The 21449-nt window shown below is 36.0% G+C and overlaps 1 protein-coding gene across 2 annotated transcripts in view; it reads left to right on the top strand.

The window, feature by feature from the left end:
- Positions 1-21449, top strand: part of RBL1 (RB transcriptional corepressor like 1) — a 60869-nt gene that overhangs the window by 12837 nt on the left and 26583 nt on the right. The window contains exons 7-15 of one of the 2 annotated variants that reach the window (XM_043884379.1): positions 61-110; positions 713-899; positions 1878-2044; positions 7157-7269; positions 7460-7563; positions 11879-12016; positions 13800-13964; positions 15839-15971; positions 20256-20522. In XM_043884379.1, coding sequence (XP_043740314.1) covers positions 61-110; positions 713-899; positions 1878-2044; positions 7157-7269; positions 7460-7563; positions 11879-12016; positions 13800-13964; positions 15839-15971; positions 20256-20522 — 1324 coding nt within the window. Of the gene's footprint in view, positions 1-60; positions 111-712; positions 900-1701; positions 1706-1877; positions 2045-7156; positions 7270-7459; positions 7564-11878; positions 12017-13799; positions 13965-15838; positions 15972-20255; positions 20523-21449 lie in introns of those variants that run through there. The other variant, XM_043884380.1, reaches the window with a different exon arrangement.

The following is a 21449-nucleotide window of genomic DNA, read 5'->3' as shown; positions in this document are numbered from 1 at the left end:
TCCTTGTGTGTACATTAATATGCTTACTTACATAATGTCACAATGACTTTTTCTTCCCAGATTTTAAAGGGTGAATGCCTTCTGGACCTTTCCAGTTTTGCTGATAATAGGTAATTATCTAGCACTAAAAGTATCAGGCATATCATATACTGTCAATAATGATTTGTTGCAGTTGGTTAAGTGATATGTTATATCAAGTTAACAGCTCCAAATTCAAATTCAGGTTTCTTCTGCATTGGTGGCATTCAGTGAGTATTATTGCTAAGCCTTGTAGTCTTAAATTTATTTTCAGAAACCATTGGCACTTAAAAATATCTGCTGTCCTGAGAAACTCATGAACAGACCCAATGACTTCTGTATTTGAGTTTACATTCTTTCACTAATCAAATATTGGCAAATTCAGAATGTACTTATATTTCAAGGCCACACACAATTGTTTCCTCAATGATCAGGACTTAATTAGGTTCAACTAGTTTTCAGATTAAGTACAGATTCTTTTCAGTCACCTTGCAAAGTAATTTATTGCCATATATGTGAACGTGAAGAATGTCCATGATCAGAGAGAAACCTCAGATATTGTTAGATGGGCAGAGTTAATAAAAGCTAGAAAGTCATGAGCTTTTCTATGCTATGGAGTCAAAATCTATCTTCAAGATAAATCCATTGTGTAACTTAGTTGTATCCTAGGAGCTTAAAAGAATTCTCTTTTCAGCAAAGCAGTGAACAAGGAATACGAAGAATATGTTTTAACTGTTGGTGACTTTGATGAGAGGATCTTTTTGGGAGCAGATGCAGAAGAGGAAATTGGAACCCCTCGGAAGTTCCCTGGTGACGGCCCATTAGGGAAACTGACAGCACAGGCTAATGTGGAGTGTAACCTTCAACATCACTTTGAAAAAGTAATATAACCTCGCCTGGCCTCAGTCTTGAATGATCTTTTTCTGTGTGTGTGTGTTTCTACTAACAGCAGAAGAGTGAAGAAAGTGAAAGATGCTCAGCCGTGTCTGACTTTTTGCAAACCCATGGACTATACAGTCCACGGAATTCTCTAGGCCAGAATACTGGAGTGGGTAGCCTTCCCCTTCTCAAGGGGATCTTCCCAACCCAGAGGTCGCACCCAGGTCTCCTGCATTGCAGGTGGATTCTTTACAGCTGAGCCACAAGGGAATCCCAACAGCAGAAGCATCTTTCAAGTTAAATCTTGAATTTCTTCTACTAATTCATATTTCCCATGAAAACGTTAAAGAATAATTTTCAAAACTAAAGCATATAGTATTTTAACCTCATTTCTTGCTATTTTTCATATTTGGATATTATCCCAGAATGCCTGGATTTTCAGTAGACTATGTGTCTTTCGATGTGAAGACATACTTTTTTCCTGTTTTTTCCTTTGTATCACTTTAGCTGCTGTTTTCTTGCTTTAAAATTTGCTTTCCTACCATGAGCAACCATGTGCTTTTCTCAAACATCAGCCATATTACTCTGGATTTGATTGTTAATATCCAAGGCTTAATTCTCTGTTTATGTGTTAGGTGAGTTGGAGTATAAGGTCTGCTAGAAAATTCATAGAAACCTAAGTTTTAGTCCCAGCATTTCCATTACCTTTGTCAGCTGTTTCCTCACATGTAAAATGAAAATGTGCATGTTATATTTCAAATGAATGTTAAGATAAAATGAGATTGTAGATAGAAAGCACTGTGAAAAAGTGTTATTCAGAGATAGGATGTTATTAGCATAATATTGCTAAAAATGTGCTAGGTAACCAGAAGAGGGGGAAAAAGTAACCTCCTGAACATGAATAGAGAGGATGATATCTGTACTAAATTAAACATGTAATTTAGTAATTTTTAATGTCATATATTTTTCTTTTCTGTCAGAAAACATCATTTGCGCCTTCTACCCCACTGACAGGACGGCGATATTTAAGAGAAAAAGAAGCAGTCATTACTCCTGTTGCTTCAGCCACGCAAAGTGTGAGCCGATTACAGAGTATTGTAGCTGGATTGAAAAATGCACCAAGTGAACAACTTATAAATATTTTTGAGTGAGTATGATACTATTTTTTTCCAAGTTTTCCAATCTAATTTTAAATTAGATTCTATATTTCATTCTGTTTTCAGTGCTTCTGAATTCTGGAGATAATGGATTTACATCTGGCAAGTTTTACTATACCATTTCAATCACAAAGTATATTGACCTAAAATCAGGTAGAAGTACTATTAAAAATTACATATAAATTTTATTTCATATTATTATAGACTTTGAAGATTAAACGCATCTTAATGGTTATGTAGCTCTAACATTCCACTCTGGTAACACCCTTAATTTACGCATTACTGTTTTTGTTTTGTTTTTTAAATGGGTTCAATCTAAATGTCCATCAAATGGAAGACTGGTTACATATTGATGGTACAGCCATGAAATGGAATTTTAAGCAGTTGTTGGAAAAAAAGACATATTTCGTAGTAAAGATGATAAAATGAAGCCAGACCAGAGAAACTTATTTCCTAATACCTAATGAAATAACAGAATAATAAAAATCAGCAAACTATCAGCAGCAACCAAATGAAGAGAAGGATATTTCATGCTATAATTTTCCAAAGTGTTGGTCAAGAAAGGAAATGGATGCTCCTAGTATGCCCCACCCCCAAGAAGCATTAGTGAGGGAAAAGGGTTTGTTAACAGGATCTTGAAAATGCTCATTAATACTCTAGATATGGAGGGAAAGAAATGGAGTGAGTAGGCAGATGGGCAAAAAGTCGTATTACTAGAAACCTCCCCAAGTGAAAGTCCCTCTATACCACCAAGATAGCAGCAGAAGTATGAAAAATCCTTAGGGCCTTCCATTTTCTGAGGTTCCTACCTGATTTGTGGTGAGATCCTCATAAAACTGGAAGGTGTCCCTGATCTAGGTATAGTGAACCCTGGAATGGGAATATTTAACTAAATCTTAGAAGAGAAAGCAAAGCCCTGGTCCCCTAACAAAAGCTGAGCCTAGCACCATCTATGTTGTACTCCCAGTCCCCAAACCTCAGTCTACAGAAAAGTGGACAGAACATTCATCCCCAGCTTCAACCACAGCTCAGAAGATAAGCAGATGGCAGGGAAAGCAGGAAGACTCATAGCATCTGATCTACCCTCACAGGATTTGAATAAATAGATCTGGACTGAGCTGTCCATTTAACGTGAACAAGTTAAAAAGAAATGGCAAAGTAACTATGCAGACTTTTTAAAATCAATATACTTATTTATTTATTTATTGGCTGTGTTGGGACTTAGTTGCAGCATATAGGATCTTTGTTGAGGCATTGCAGTACATGGACTCTCTAGTTGTGGTGTGTGGGCTTAGTTGCTCCATGGCATGTGGGATCTTAGTTCTCTGATTAGGGATCAAACACCACAAGACAGATTCTAAATACTGGACCAACAGGGAAGTCCCTGTGCAAACATTTTAAAGCACAAGAGAAGGAAGGAAGGAAGAAAATATGGAATGCAAAAGACAACCTGGAAATAAATAATGGAAAGACATTCCATGTCTATGGATTATAAGATTTAATATTGTTAAAATGTCCACATTACCCAAAGCAATCTAGAGAATCAGTACAATCCCTATCAAAACCCAATGACATTTCTTATAGAAATAGAAAAAAAAATCTAACATTCATAAGGAATTTTGAAGGACTTCTAATAGCCAAAATAATCTTGAGAAAAAAGCTGGAGGGCTCACACATCTTAATTTCAAAAACACATTATAAAGCTATAATAATGAAATCAGTATGGTATTGTTATAAAGACAGACATGTAGACTAGACATGGAATAGACTGGCATCCCAAAATGCAGCTTCATGTATATCATCAACTGATCTTTGACAAGGGTGCCAAGACCACGCTATAGGGAAAACTGGATATCCACATGCAGAAGAATGAAAAAGGACTTATTTACATATACAGAAGTTACTTTCAGTTCAGTTGCTCAGTCGTGTCCGACTCTTTGTGACCCCATGAATCACAGCACGCCAGGCCTCCCTGTGCATCACCAACTCCCAGAGTTTACTCAAACTCATGCCTATCGAGTCAGTGATGCCATCTAGCCACCTCATCCTCCATCATCCCCTTCTCCTCCTGCCCCCAATCCCTCCCAGCATCAGGGTCTTTTCCAGTGAGTCGACTCTTCGCATGAGGAGGCCAAAGTATTGGAGTTTCAACTTCAGCATCAGTCCTTCCAGGACTAATCTCCTTTAGGATGGACTGGTTGGATCTCCTTGTAGTCCAAGGGACTCTGAAGAGTCTTCTCCAATACCATAGTTAAAAAGCATCAATTTTTCGGCACTCAGCTTTCTGCACAGTCCAACTCTCACATCCATATATGACCACTGGAAAAACCATAGCCTTAGATACCTATTATAGGTGGAATCATGTAGCATTTGTGTTTGGCTGGATTCAATTGGTATAACTTCTTCAAGGTTCATCCATGTTGTAGTATATAACAGGATTTTAAGGCTGGATAATATTCCATTTCTATATATAGACACACACACACACCACAGTTTATCTATTCATTCATCAGTGGACCTGTAGGTTGTTTCCAGATCTTGGCTGTTGTGAGTAATGCTGCAGTACACTTGGGTCTCTTTGAGATATCTCCATGCAAAAAAATGAAGACGGGATTTTATCTTATGCTTTTTACAGAAGTTAACTCAAAATGGATTAAAAACCTAAACATGAGACCTGAAACTATACAGCTAGAAGGAAAAATTGGTGAAAAACTTTGCAGCATTGAAATAGGCAGTTATTTCTTGGATATGACATCAAAAGTATAGGTAACAAGCAAAAATAGACAAATGGGACTACATCATACTTAAATATTTCTGTATAGCATTGGAAATAATAGGATGAAAGGCAGCATACTGGAATGCTTGCTTGCTTCTGCATGCTGAATCATGTCTGACTCTTTGTGACACGAAGGACTATAGCCTGCTAGGCTTCTATGTCCATGGGATCATCCCGGCAAGAATAATCGAGTGGGTTGTCATTTCTTTTTCCAGGGGATCTTCCCAACTCAAGGATCCAACCCATGTCTCCTGTGGCTCCTGCATTGACAGGCAGATTCTTTACCCCTGAGCCACCTGGGAAGCCTTACTCGATTGAAAAATGAAAGTGTTAGTTGCTTAGTCGTGTCTGACTCTTTGCAATCCTGTGGGCTGTAGCCCCCCAGGCTCCTCTGTCTGTGAAATTCTCCAAGCAAGAATACTGGAGTGGGTTGCCATTTCCTTCTCTAGGGAATCTGACCCAGGGATCAAACCCAGATGTCCCACTTTGAGGGCAGATTCTTTACCATCTGAGCCACCAGGGAAGCCCTATACTAGAATAGGAGAAAATAATTGCAAACTGTATATCAGATAAGTTAATAACCAGAATAAAGAACTCCTACAACCCCCCCCAAAAAAGCGAAAAACCCTTCATTTTAAGAGGGCAAAAGACTTGACATTTCTCCAAAGAAGACATACAAATGGCCAAAAAGCATATGAAGAAAATTCTCAATGTCATTAATCATCACATAAATGCAAATGAAAACCACAGTGAGATATCACCTCATACCCATTAGAAAGACCACTATCAAAAAAACAACAAGTGTTGATGAGTATTAGAACTGGTGTTCTGTTGCTGGGATTGTAAATGGTATAGAAAATCATATGGAGATTTCATAAATAATTAAAAATAGAATTTTTATGACCTCGCAATCCCACTTTTGGGTATATTTTCCAAAGAGTTGAAAACAGGATCTCAAAGAGATATTTGCACACCCAAGTTCATTGCAGCATTACCTTCAAGAGTTCTAGAGATCTACTGTACACTAATGTGTACATAGCTAACAAAATGTACAGTTAAAAATTAAAAGGGTGAGTTTGTTATTTGTTTTACCACATAATGAAGTAAAAAAGCCTAGTTTGAAGAAAATATACCTTGAAGTATAGCTTTGCGTTAGAAGAACTCAGTAAGAACAAAGTGTTTTTGCCATGTATGCTACCTGCCTTTCTACACATGATGCTGGTCCGTTTGAATATGGGATTGGGAATTCTGAACCCTGTGCTTGTTATTTGGCTTTGGGCAAGTCACATTCTTTCTCATAGACTTGGATTTGTCATTTCTGAATTAAGACCTGTATTCTGTGGTTGAATGATTAGGAAGGTAACAGAGTTAATAATATAATATAAAAGTAACAGGGTTAATTGCTTCTGGCCAGATATCTTCCTTTTTGATGCTACATTTTTTTTTTTTACTTGTTGTTATTTTGATTTTGGTAAAAATTACATGCAGTTTATTTTTACACCACAATATATACATAAACACTGCCCATCATCTAGTTTTTTAAATCAGGTTTACTGAAGTATAGCTCAGTTGGTAAAGAACCCACCTGCAATGCAGAAGACCCCGGTTCAATTCCTGGGTTGGGAAGATCCGCTAGAAAAGGGATAGGCTACCCACCCCAGTATTGTTGGGCTTCCCTTGTGGCTCAGCTGGTAAAGAATCTGCCTGCAGTGCGAGAGACCTGGGTTTGATCCCTGGGTTGGGAAGATCCCCTGGAGAAGGGAAAGGCTACCTTTCTGGTAGCATTTTGGCCTGGAGAATTCTATGGAGTATATAGTCCACGGGGTCTCAAAGAGTCAGACATGACTGAGCAACTTTCACTTCACTTCACTTGAAGTATAACATATATGAGAGTCATCCTTTTTACTGTACAGTTGTATGAGATTTGACAAATGCATACAGATGTATCATCACCATGATGATTAAGACATAGAACAGTCCCCCCAAATTTATGTGCCTTTATATTCAATCCCTATACCATCCCCAGCCTTTGGAAACCACTGATATGTTTTCTGTCCTTATAGTTTTGCCTTTCTAGAATTCCATATGAATAGAAGCATAATATAGAGGACATAGACTCCACTGATGTTGAAATTCTAAAACAGTATGCCAAATGATTATATTTAAAGGCTGTAGATTAGTTTGAAATATCCTATGTTTACATATCCAGGTTTACAACTTAAAATAGGACTTTGGTCACTAAAAACCTGACTAATTCTTGAAAGAAGACATGTTGGTAGTCTGGTTTGTTTTTTCCTGGTCATTAGGTTCCTTTTGTGTTTTATAGGTCTTGTATGCGTAATCCTATGGAAAATATTATGAAAATAGTGAAAGGAATAGGAGAGACTTTCTGCCAACACTATACTCAATCAACAGATGAACAGCCAGGATCTCACATAGGTAAGGAGACAAAACTGAAATTGATACAGCATTGAAAGTAGACTGTCCCAAGAAAAACAGAAATCCAAGTTTTTCCTTTCCTGCAGTTTTTAATATATCAGATTTAAGTTTATGTAAATTAAATTTTGTTCTTTAGTTATTAACAGCTACATTTCATTTTAGCACATTTTCTTTTCATTTTCCCTCATAGACTTTGCTGTAAACAGACTAAAGCTTGCAGAAATTTTGTATTATAAAATATTAGAGACTGTAATGGTACAGGAAACACGAAGACTTCATGGAATGGACATGTCAGTAAGTAAACTCACTCTACCAGCCGCTGGCAAGTTCCATAAATCCTAAGCCTAGAAGCAGTGTGTTGAGAGGCTCTGTAGTTCATTGTAGGTGGTTCGTGGTCAGCAAGCAGTTAATGGCACACTTAGCCATAATGACATATTAATTGGCCTTCATTGTCTTTGACACACCCAGTACTAGCCACCTCTTGGCAGAAATGTGGAACATGTAAAATTTGTTTTTGGTACACCATCATCATCTTTCCCCTTCAGGTCCATTGTTTGTCCTTCATTCCTAGTTGACTAATGTTGAAACCCCCCCTACTCCCTGCAACTATTAAGCCAACTGAATAACTTAAATATGTGGCCATACCTCTCAGGGATTTTTAATTTTTTTTTTTCCTCTCTTTTTTTTTTCTCTCTCTTTTTTTTTTTTCTCTCAGGGATTTTTAAGGAATAAAATGTTAGCATTTTTTTTTTAATTGCTCCATTTTCTTTGGACGTTTGATTAAGTTGGATCGCTCTCTCCAATAGCTCAGTAAAGAAATTTTTCTAAAAAGTCAATCCTAGCATATGATCTTTGTTTCCTCCTTCTCCACTCTCTTGTCACTTTTGGAGCCTTCTGACCTTAATTTCCAATAAGAACAAGTTGATGTTTGGGGGTGCTGCTTTAACTGTTAAAATTTCTTTGTGTTTGCACCCTGGAAGCTTTCTTCTGTGTTGGTTCCCCATTTTTACTGGATTCCATGTTTTTATTTTTCGCGATTTACTAATATTTGATGGAGCATAGGCTCCCATAACCTCCTAAGAAAGAAGTAAATTTTCAGTTTTTTGTTTTGAAATAATTAAAGACTCACAGAAAGTTGCAAAAGTAGTACAAAGGATCTCATGTATTCATTTGTCCCCAGTGGTTACATTTTATATAGTATGATATCAAAACCAGGAAATTGAGATTGGAACAATGTATGTCGCTCCCTTTACTGTTGTCTTACATGTGTAGATGAGGTCAGTTCAGTTCAGTCGCTCAGTTGTGTCCGACTCTTTGCGACCCCATGAAACGCGGCACGCCAGGCCTCCCTGTCCATCACCAACTCCCGGAGTTGACTCAAACTCATGTCCATCGAGTCGGTGATGCCATCCAGCCATCTCATCCTCTGTCGTCCCCTTCTCCTCCTGCCCCCAATCCCTCCCAGCATCAGGGTCTTTTCCAATGAGTCAACTCTTCGCATGAGGTGACCAAAGTATTTGAGTTTCAGCTTCAGCATCAGTCGTTCCAGTGAACACCCAGGACTCATCTCCTTTAGGATGGACTGGTAGATGAGGTAACCACCACCAAAATCAAGATACAAAATTGTTCTGTCATCATAAAGATCTCCCTCATGTTACCCCTTTTTAGGTGACACTCCTCTCTTTAGCCACTAATTTGTTTTTTGTATCTATACTTTTATAATACTCTGTGAGTTCATTTTGTTTATATTTGTTGAGGTTTATTTTATGACTCAGGAATGGTTTATCTTGGTGAATGTTCTGGGCTTTTAAAAAGAATATGTGCTGTATTTGGGTGAAGTGTTCTGTAAATGTCAGTTCTGTCTTTTTGGTTAATGGTATTGTTAAATTCTTCTACATCCTTGATAATTTTTGGTCTAGTTCTATCAATTAGTGAGAGGAGATAAGGGTATTGAAGTTTCCAAATGAAACTAAATTTATCTGTTTCTCCTTTCAGTTCTGTTAGATTTTTTAAAATTCATATATTTTGAAGCTCTGCTCTTTGATGCATAGACATTGAGGTTACTGTCTTCTTGGTGAATTAATCATTTTATTATGACAGAATATCCCTCTCTGAGTCTGGTAATTATATTTGTTCTGAAGGCATCTGGCTGATGTTTATATATAGCCACTTCTGCTTTCTTCTGGTTAATGTTTGTATGATACAAGTGTATGTAGTTTTTTTGTGCTTCACTTCTTTGTACTTCACAGATAGTGAATTTTTAATAAAGGTTTGCGACAACACTGTGTCAAGCTTGTTGGTGCTGTTTTTCTAATAGCATTTTCTCACTTCATTTCTCTGTGTCACATTTTGCTAATTCTTGCAGTATTGCAAACTTTTTCACTATTATTGAATTTATTATAGTGATCTGTGGTTAGTGATCTTTGATGTTTTATTGCAAAAAGATTACTATTCATTGAAGCCTCAGATGATAACATTTTTTAGTAATAAGTATTTTTTAATTTTTTTTAGACATGATGCTATTTTACACTTAATAGACTATAGTATAGTGTAAACATAGCTTTTATATGCATTGGGAAACCAAATAATTTGTGTGACTCACATTACTGTGGTATTTGCTTTATTGCATATTTATTGCAGTGGTCTAGAACCTGGTATGCCTATATATCTTTTTCTACTCTTACTTTCATTCTATCTGTATCATCCTTTGAAATTAGTTTCTTGTAGGCAGTGTATAGTTGAGTCACATTGTTCTGTATACTATGTCAGGCTCCTTCTTTAATAGATATTAGCTTACATTTAATTGTTACTATGTTAAGGGCATAAGTCTACTATTTTATTTTTTGTTTTCTGTTTTGTTTTTTTTTTTCTTTTTCCTACTTTCCCATGGATTACTTTGAACATTTTTAGAGTGTATACCTTTGTATTAAATTTTTTTTTAGTGGTTACTCTAGGTATTACAGTATACATACATAATTTCACAATCCACTGTTATAAACATTTTATCGGCTTAAGGGTGGAAACCTTACCTTGCTTAAAATTTCTTATTAAAAACTGCATGAATGTTTTATTTTAAACTCATACTTGATTAATAGTTGGCTGTATATAAGATTCTGGATTGACAATCATTTTCATTTCTGATTTTGAAGGCATTGCCCCATTATCTTCTACATCCCAAGATTGCTAATTAAAAGTCCAGTGGCGTTCTAATTCTTTGTATTAGTACGTGACCTGTTTTTACTTTCTGGAATCTCAGTATGGGAAGCTTTCCTTGAATGTTGGATTATTCCTCAAATGTTAGATTATACCCTTGTCTTTCAATCGGAGGCTTTCCTCAAATGCCTACTTTTTGAATGCGTCACTAAAAATGAGACATTAATAAACCCTTATGTTGATAAAACAGTTTGAGTCAAAACTGTGCACAAGAGTGAGAATAAAAGTCTAGAAGCCTTGAGTGATCATGTAGTATAGGGACCCTCAACTGCTGGTATCTTTAAGACTTATCTGGAGTATTTTGATTTGTCTAGAGAAGTATCTGCTAATCTCTTGCCTGGCTGTTGGTGTTACGGAGCAGAGCACAGAAGGGAAAGTTGGTCTCAAATTCAGTCTGCAGGCTTTCACCTAAAACCCCGGTCTCTTCTTTACCTGGTGTTCTGAGCTCTGATTCTCTCTAGTTCAGTTTTTGTAGACTAATTCTCTAGACTGGAGGCCTATTATCTGATTCCTTAGAGTGGATGTTGTGTGGGAACCTGAAGAGTTCTGTCTTAATACTATAAACTTGCAGATCACCCATCCATGTCAGCCCCTGCCTAATAACCTCTACTTTCCATTCTGCCTGTGCTTTCAGTTGCTGTGTTTTTCTCAGGTTGTATGGAGCAAATTCATTTAAGTGCCTCTAGTCAGGCCCTTATGTTTGACCATCCTGCTTTCTGCTGGGTAATTTGTCATTCTTTCATCCACCTTCAGTTTACATATACAGTTTGTGGTTATAGGTAACTCCTTGTTTTATCCAGGGTATTTTCTGTTTCTTATTCTTTGTTGACTTGGAGTGGTATTTTTAAGAAGGATGGCAAAAATACTATTTATAAAACTGAAAACTTATGTTAAATTTTAAACTCAGTGGTAAAACAGGACTTTATCTTCTTAGTAAAATGTTTCTTTCTCTGAACTTCTAAAAAGTCTTAGCTGTGATATACTATATCTTTGATTTTAGTGTTTGATTAATAAACAGTGCCCTGATGTCGAGAAAACAGGTGACACAAAATTCATTTAAATAAAGGAGCCAATTCTTATGCTTGTCTCTTCATGGGAATATTAGTTATTTTATTATTTGCTCCAGTTTCAAAGTAGATTGTTGTTTATGCCTCATTTACATTTAACATCTACCACTGACCAAGATTATATCTTACAAGAAAACTCTTAATCAGTTTAAAAACTTGAAGTTTTATCTGTATTAATCTAGTATAATGTAATATGCTCTTAGATAAGTTATAATATGATTTAAAACTTATGTAAGTTATTCTTTCTTGTTTCTGTAGTCCTCTTTATATAATGGCAGAGGCTAAAATCCTGAGAAATTTATTAAACTGTGGTCTTGCTCTTCCCCAAGGTTCTTTTAGAGCAGGATATATTTCATCACTCCTTGATGGCCTGTTGTTTGGAAATTGTGCTCTTTGCCTACAGCTCACCTCGTACTTTTCCCTGGATTATTGAGGTTCTTAATCTGCGACCATTTTATTTTTATAAGGTGAGATGAGAACAAAGTTTTGTTAATGCTTTGCCTCACATAAACATTCTGTTTGTATTAGTGATGAAGAAGTGAGCTATAGTGATGTCTGGATAATATTTCCAGAAGTATTCTGAAAACATACTGCTTTTGGGGTGGAATCATGGACAAAGAGGAGAGGGAGAGAGAGTATCAGTAAACTAAGCCAATCTCACAGCTTCAGACATCACTGAAATGCAAGTATGGCCAGGAACTAAGTACTTAACTTTGAGTATTCTATATTATGAATGAAAAATCATAATCCTGTTAAATAGAGGCATGATGAAGAGCAAAAACTCTTTTCTCCTAGGAGAAAGAAAAATCTAAAATTAATCACGCTTCTTCCCCAAATTTGAGCTAATTCATTATGGCTAAATCTTACTTCCCCTTTTTTTCTGCTGAAACCTTTTTCTTCTAAAACACAGAGGGCATAGTTACAGTAACACTTAATGTTACCTAATTTCTGAATTTAAGATTGATGCTATTATTATACTTGTTGGCATGGTTTAGTTAATATTTTGTCACCTATGTTACTTTCAAACTACTGATTATGGAGTAGTTAGTTTGGGACTTCCCTGATGGTCCGGTCCAGTGGTTAAGACTGCTTCTACTGCAGGGGTCATGGGTTTTACCCTTGGTCGAGGAACTAAGATCCTGCATGCTGTGTGGGATGGATAGATAGATACAGATAGATAAGCAAGCAAGGCTAAAGTTGTAGAAATGCAGATCACTGAAAAGCTTACCCATTTGAATTGTTGACTATGGAATTTAACTTCTTTTTAGTTTGGTGGGGAAAATTGCTTTTCTATATTTAATGTTTATATGAGTATTTCAGATTTTCCATTAGGAAATACATGTAGTTTTATTTGAGGAAAAAGTTTAGTTTTTGCTCTCACCTAATAGAAATTCATTTTTATTTGTAACACCCTTTTTTCATCCTAGAAGTTAAATATGTTTGTTTTTTAATCATAAATAATACTCCCTGAAGAAAAATGAAAAGTATATACAATTGTAAATATTAAAATCATACATTATAATCCTAATATAAATGATAATCACTATTAATATTTTTGTATATACGCTTACAGAGTTTGCTCTAGATGTTTATTCTTACTGAAAGTGGAAGTTAGTTGCTTAGTCATGTCCAACTCTTTGCGACCCCATGGACTGTAGCCTCCAGGCTCGTCTGTCCACGGAATTCTCCAGGCAAGAGTACTGGAGTGGGTTGCCATTTCCTTCTCCCGGGGATCTTCCTGACCCAGGGATCAAACTCAGGAATCAAACCCAGGTCTCTCACATTGCAGGTAGATTCTTTAAGTGTGAGCCACCAGGGAAGCACATGTATTCTTATTAAAATGTAACTATAGTGTATATAGGCAAAGTTCCTTTCATATATGTTATTCATTCTCTTCTTCTGAGATGTTGGGAAGAATAGTCTGAGAAAGGAAATTGAATTCAAAATAGCACTGGCCTGGAAACCCAAGACCTGACTTCTACTGTTGGACTGTTGACCAGTTTCACCTATCATTGCTTCAGTTTTCCATGTACAGAATAAAACATGAAAACCAGAAATGTATGTGAAAGTATTTTGAAGATCTTTAAAACTTTTTTATAAATTAAAATATATTAATAAGCCACAGAATTATGGTTCAAAAATGTTCTTGGTTCTATGTCATTAATAAGGCTAGAGCTAGCCATACATGTAAGCCTGGTCTAGAAGTGACTACTTGAGACCATATTACTTTCTCTGTTTTCTCTTCCGCAGGTTATTGAGGTGGTAATCCGCTCAGAGGAGGGACTTTCCAGAGACATGGTGAAACACCTGAACAGCATCGAAGAACAGATTTTGGAGAGTTTAGCGTGGAGTCATGATTCTGCGCTGTGGGAGGCTCTCCAGGCTTCTGCAAACAGAGTTCCTACCTGTGAAGAAGTGAGTTAGGGCAAGGCTAATAATCCCATCATTTTATGAAATCTCTGTATTGAGACATGATCCCATACTGTATAGTTCACCTATAAGTATACAATTCAGTTATTTTTAGTATATTCATAGATATGTGAAGTCATCATCACAGTCAGTTTTGAGACATACCACCTCAACAAGAAAAACTTTAGGGATCACTTCCCTACCACCTCCATCCCCCCACCCCCCACCCCTGTCTTCCTGACCCTAGAACCAGTAATCTACCTTCTATCTCTGTTGATTTCCCTGTCTGCACATTTCATGCAAATCATTTAATATGTGGTCCTTTGTAACTGACTTCTTTTATTAATATAGTGATTTTCAAGGTTCATCCATGTTGTTATATGTATCAGCACTTCATTCCTTTTTATGGCTTAATATTCCATTGCATGGATACACACACACAGTACTTTGTTTATTCATTTATCAGTGGATGAACTGGTAGTGTTTCCACCTTTTGACTATCAATAATGCTGCTAGGAACATTCATGAACAAGTATTTGTATGGACATACATTTTCATTTTTCTTGAGTACATGGCTAGGAGTGGAATGGCTGGTCATATACTAGCTCTTTCTAAGTTTTTGAGAAACTGTCAGACTGTTTTCCAAAGTGGCTATACCATTTAACATTCCCACCATCAGTATATAAAGATTCCAATATCTCCACATCCTCTCCAGTATTTATCTGTCTTCTTGATTTCTAGCAATCTTAGTAGGCATGAAGTATTATCTCATTGTGGTTTTACTTGCATTCCCTGATGGCTAATGATGTTCAACATTGATTCAAGTGCTTATCGACCATTTGTATATCATCTTTGGAGAAATATATGTTCAGATCCTTTGCCCCTTTTTTATTTGGGTTGTCTTTTTAATATTGAGTTACAGGAGTTCTTTACATATTTTAGATATACTCCTTTATCCATTATGTGATTGGTAAAAACCTTTCTGTGGGTTGTCTTTTTACTTTCCTGATGATGTCCTTTGAAAAAGAAAAGATTTTAATTTTAATGATGTCCAATTTATCTGTTCGTACTTTTGGTGTCAGAGCTAAGAAATCTCATCATTTAAAAATTTTCAAATAATTTCATAAAGAATTAAACACTTTTCATTAGTAGTATTTAGAATAAAAAGGTCAAAAGCTTCTGCCTAATACACTCAAATTGCACATTTAACAGCTTGGTATCATGAGAAATTGAGTTTTCTCCTTCCATCTCTTGTGTTATTTTTTGACTGCTTTCTACATCCTTCCTTGCTTTTTTGTGTCTACTTATACTTCAATTAACCATCTTGAATTTTTCCCTAATCTCAAACTACTGAAAGAACTATTTAAGACTAGGAAGGACTGAAAAGAAAATGATTTCTTAAATACTCTCTTCCATGCTTCTGTTGTCTTTACAGCAGACTGTGGTTAATTGGACAGTCTTTGGTATTCATCAATTTTTCCATTATAGGATCCATTGGGAAATGAAAAAAACTATGATCTTGAAAGAAAAGGATTTGAGTTGAAGCCATTTCTCTAATACCTAGCAGTAGTGTGAACTTAGGCAAATTTCACATTTTGAGCCTCAATTTTCTCAGTCCCTAAGTGAAGAACAGTAGTGCCCACCTCATAGGTTTACTTTTAGTGATCAGTAATCTTAAATAGATAAAAGGTTAAGTAAGATGAACTCTTTACATAACTTAATATTAACTATTGAGCACTTTATACAAGTTGGTATATATTGTGAAGAGAGAAAGAAAGGGAAATAAAACAGTAAAAAAGTTAAGACTTTTTTCTTACCTTTTCTGTTATGTTTTGATCAGTGGGTTTATAAGTAAAGCAGAGGGGTTTTGTTTTTTCCAGGTTATATTCCCAAACAATTTTGAAACAGGAAGTGGAGGAAATGTACAGGGGCATCTTCCCATGATGCCAATGTCTCCTCTGATGCATCCAAGGGTCAAAGAAGTTCGGACTGACAGTGGGAGTCTTCGAAAGGGTAGGTTGACCATTGGTAAAACAAAAAAAAAATAACAAAGACTTTTTTTGTTAGAGAAAATTTCAAGTTTTGCCCTAATATATTATTAAGAAATCAATTTTTTTAAATCAAGATTTGAAAGGGGAATAATGTTTATGCCAGTACCCTTTGTGGCTAATTATATACTTTTTTATATTAAAGTAATAAGGTTTCCACTGTGATTCTGAATATAATTATTTTTTTTAATTGCAATATCAGTTATTGTAGAAATCGTATTTTGGCCTTTTTATAAATACACGTAACTTTTCCTCAATGCTAATGGAAAACTACTTAAACTAAGTACCTACCTTTGCAAATGTGACAGAAGTTATATTCTTTCTCTACGTGTGACTTTATAGAAAAATAAACATCTAAAGCAGAACAAAGAACTCATTGGGATACTTAAGTTCATTTAATGAATTACTTATCTGTACTCTTAAAATAGTTCTTTTGAGCCTTACTATAGGAAAATTTTAGTGCATTCTTCTTTATTTTCTCTTGTGATGTACCAAACTGATGTGTATATCTTCTGGACTATATAACTCTTTAATTTTTAAAAATCAGTTAAACTCTTCTGACCAGAGAATATCCCTGAAGAAACCTCAGATGAATAAATAATCAGGTTACTTAGTAAGGTAGCTCAAGAACCATTTTTGAACTATAATTGCGTGTGTGTGTATCTTGCTTTGCATGTAGTATAAGTTCACAAAAAATATGCAAGCTGTGCATGCAAAACAATCTTCATTAAACTATAGGAATAATCAGGACTATTTTATGACCTTTAAAAAACTGTCAAAACTAAAAACTTCCTTACTGTCAATTATCAGTATTTATTAAAGAAATGAAAAAATAGTAAAAAATACTTAATATATGGTTGGTTTAGTCCCTAAGTTGTGTCTGACTCTTGCGACCCCATGGACTGTAGCATGCCAGACTCCTCTGTCCATGGGATTCTTCAGGCAAGAATACTGGAATGGGTTGCCATTTCCTTCTCCAACTTAATATATACAATGATTAAAAACTTTGGAAACACTGAGAATGGAAGTGTTTTGTCTTTAAAAAACTTAATAATCATTTAAATGATGTTTACCACTTTCTTCTTATATAACTTGCGATACTGAGTGAGCTTCTTTCCTGTGCCTTGGTGAATTTTCATGTTCCTTTCACATTAAAGGAACAACTTTCAACACTTTTATCCTTTGCTCTTTCAGTATTGTGAAATTTTTTTCCAGTTTCCTTTAAAGTGAAGTTTTTTGCCATTGTAACTTCCTGTTGGATGTCTTCATGCTGTTCATCATAACAACTTTGCATTTATATTAATAAGTCTCATCTTCACACAGTTCTTCTGGCTGTATATCTAATCTCTTGAACAGCAGCAGTGTCAACATTCTTAGCGTCAGCTATTCTATAATTTCATTGACAATTTTAATTTCACTTTCAGCATTATTACTCTTCATTTCTTTATTGCACTTTTCTTTTTGGCAATTCCCTCTTTCATTTATTTTTGTAAAATGTGGATTTATCACTGGGAAACAAGGAGGCAACGTAACTATATGCTTTGTGGCCTACATGAGTTGAACAGCAGATTTGCCCTGACCAATCACTGGAAGACTTTGAAAGAAGTGACAGGATTGGTCACCAATCACGATGCACATCTTTTATTTACATAATGATTTGTGGGAAAAGTTTGTAGTTTATGCAGTTATAGTTAATATACCATGGCAATGGAAATTTGAAATTTGAACCTTTTTGTTAAGGCTTTTGTTAATTTAACTATGTTGTGGTAACTGAAATTCATGCATACTTTAACTGCCCAAAGCATGAACTTTGTGTGTAGCATGTATGTATGTATCTGACTATAATTTATATATTTATGTTATATGTGTGTGTGTTACCTGGAGAATTCCATGGACAGAGGAGCCTGGCAAGCTACAGTCCATCGGGTTGCAAAGAGTTGGACATGACTGAATGACTGACACTGTGTGTTTGCAGCCTAGCTAGAGATCTCAGAACTAAGATCATGAAGAATGGTCACCAAAATGATTCTCTCTCAGTGGTGGGATTTTAAGTGTTAACTTCTTCATTATAGTTTTTAGTGTTGTTTGAATTTTTCAGTGAGCTTTTAAAACCTGAAATATAATTCACATACCATAAAATTTACCCTTTTAAAGTATGCAATTCAGTGGTTTTTAGTAAATTCACAAGACTATACAACCATAGTTGTATATATGCCTTTGTATATATGCCATCTCATTACAGAACATCTTTATCACTCCCAAAAGAATTCCTGTATCCAACAGTAATCACACTTTATTTGCCCCTCTACCAAGACCCTGCAACTACTAATCTGTGTCTCTATGAATTTGCCTATTCTAGACATTTCATATAAATGGAACTATAAATTTGTGACCTTTATGATTGGTTCTTTTTCAGGCATGTTTTCAGGTATATATATGTTGTAGCATGTGTCAGCACTTCATTACTCTATATGGCTAAATAATACTTGTGTCCAACTCTTTGTGACCCTGTGGACTGTAGCCCTCCAGACTCCTCTGTCCATGGGATTATCCAGGCAAGAATACTGGAGTGGTTGCCATTTCCTCCTACGGGGGATATTCCCGACCCAGGGATCAAACCACCCTCCCTTATGCCTCCTTCATTGACAGGCAGATTCTTTTAATACTGAGTCACCTAGGAAGCCCTAAGCAAAGGTTTTTGAGCTTAATATGCATTACCTGAGAGTCAGGGTTCCCAGACATGGGCCATTATGGATAATTTAAGCTTATAGGCAACATCCCTTTAGTGACTAACCTGCAGTAAAGGTTCTTCCCCATTATACAGCAGTGGGATTTTGCAGTGAAGTGAGATTAAGTTCAACTTCTAGAGCAACAGAGAAAGTAGGAACTTAACTGATGGGCGTTTGGGTTATTTCTACCTGTTGGCTTTTATGAATAGCACTTATGTGAGTATTCAGGTAATATATTATTTTTATAATTAGAAGAAAAAGTTATTTTCTTGTAGGGGTTCATGCAAGAGAATCAAATAATAGAAAATCCTTAGAAAACAATAATATTGAGCCTTGACTCTAATGGGGAAAAGACAGTTTATTAATTTATATACTTAGTAAATTTTTATTGAATGTCTACTGCAGCTTTTCCAATACTTTGCTAGGCAAAGAATCATTTCAAAGGGTTTGCAGCTAACTTGGTGGTTATAACATGCATTTTCCCCCTTGAAATGTCAGTTCTGAACATTCCTAGTTAGCTTCAAGGGCTGCATTGGTTTTCTTAGAAATAAGACATAGAGGTAGACTTCTGTTAAGGGGTAATGGGCTACAATAGAACTTCCCACTTGTTTGCTAAGGCTGGAAGTCAGAACTGCTTTCATAACCCCCAGAATTAAGAAGAGATTTTTATTAAACCATAGCTATTTCCCCAGTTACCTCAGAAATCCAGAGAGTTGTCACATTATTGCCAGAGGTGATTTTTATACCTTATAAGCAGTTTTGAAAATAGATGACATGGCTGTTACACACTAATGCCTCAAATTAAACAGTCATAACACTTCTGCTCATCTTCATCTTTTAGTGGGTTTGTAAAAGATGATTCTCTGTCTACTAAATCAGAAAGCCACAGCTACAGCTTTAAACTGTTTGAAGTGTAGATATGTGGGAAGAGATAAAATTGTGAACCAAATCACTGATTTTTCCTTTTTATCAGGAGGAAACAGAAGTTAGTTGGATTACTTTTCTAATTTAACAGTCACTGCATTCTACCTCTCAACTTCTTACTTTCCCCTTAATATTTTGGTTCTTTAACATAGGCAGAGGTTCAAGAAACTAGGAAGGTTAGCTATTGTAATTTGATTTTAAGATTTATTTCATTCTTCTCTCTCCCACTAGATTCGATATTGCATGAAGACAGAGGCTGTTATTTTAGCATAGTAGCTCAGTATCTAGGGCTTCCCTGTTGGCTCAGTGTCAAAGAATCCACCTGCAGTGCAGGAGACACAGAAAATGCGAGTTCAGTTAGGTCGGGAAGATCCCTAGAGGAGGGCATGGCAGTCCACTCCAGAAATCTTGCCAGGAAAATCCCATGGACAGCGGAGCCTTGCAGAGTACAGTCCATAGGGTTGCAAAGAGTCGGACATGACTGAAGTGATTGAGAACACAGTACAGCACAGCTCAGTATCTGTTGAATGAGGGAACAAACCTGATTTTTTCCGTTTGAAATACAAGTCAAACTGTTAAAAATTTTCTCTTACTAGATACGCAACCATTGTCTCCGATTTCTGTCCATGAACGCTACAGTTCTCCTACTGCTGGGAGTGCTAAGAGAAGACTTTTTGGGGAAGACCCCCCAAAGGAAATGCTTATGGACAGGATCATAACAGAAGGAAAAAAATTGAAAATTGCTCCTTCTTCAAGCATCACTGCTGAAAATGTATCAATTTCACCTGGGCAAAGTCTTCTAACAATGGCCACAGCCATAGTAACAGGGACAACAGGACATAAAGTTACAATCCCATTGCATGGTAATGTTTTGATGCATTTGTTTTTTTTGAAATGGATAAAAATTTAAGAAATGTCTTTTTGGATTATATCACATGGTCTTATTACTCCCGTGTTTTCTCCTGAACCTGTACTTTTTTTCCTCTAGTAGTTTTAGGTTCATGGCAAAATTGAGCCTTTCTTGCCATCAGTACCCTGCACCAGACTAGCACATGTATTACAACTGGTGAGCCTTCATTGTCACCTCATTATCACTTTAAGTCCATAGTTTACGTTAGTGTTCACTCTTGGTGTTGTACATTCTATGAATTTTGCAAATGTCTAATGACACATATCTACCATTATACTGTTACACAGAATAGTAACACTGCCCTAAAGCTCCTCAGTGCTCCCCCTTTAGTTTTGTTTTGAATGTATAGAGGCATTCCTCATTTTATTGCACTTTGCTTTATTGAGCTTTACAGATACTTTTTTTTCTCTTTTTTTACAAATTGGAAGATTTGTGGCAACCTTGTGTTGCCCGGTGATGATTAGCATTTTTTTTAGCAACAAAGTATTTTTTAACTGAGGTACCTACAATTTTTTGGACATAATGCCATAACACACCCCATAGACTGCAGTATAGCAAAAGCATAATTTTTTTTTAAATTTCATTTATTTATTTGACTGCTTTGGGTCTTAGTTGTAGCATGTGGGATCTAGCTCCCTGACCAGGGATCGCACCTGGGCCCCCTGCACTGGGAGCTCAGAGTCCTAGCCACTGGACCACCAGGGAAGTCCCCAAAAGCATAATTTTTATATGCCTTGGAAACCAAAAAATTCATGTGACTCATTTTATTATGATATTCACTTGATTGTGGTTCTTTGGAACCAAACTCTTAATATCTCTGAGGTATACCTGCACAGTTTTTTGAATTTTCATATTTTATGGATTTACTACTCTCTTTGTT

This window comes from Cervus elaphus, chromosome 23 (genome assembly GCF_910594005.1).
Source record: "Cervus elaphus chromosome 23, mCerEla1.1, whole genome shotgun sequence".
NCBI classification, from domain to species: domain Eukaryota; kingdom Metazoa; phylum Chordata; class Mammalia; order Artiodactyla; family Cervidae; genus Cervus; species Cervus elaphus.
This window is presented reverse-complemented; position numbering and strand designations above follow the sequence as displayed.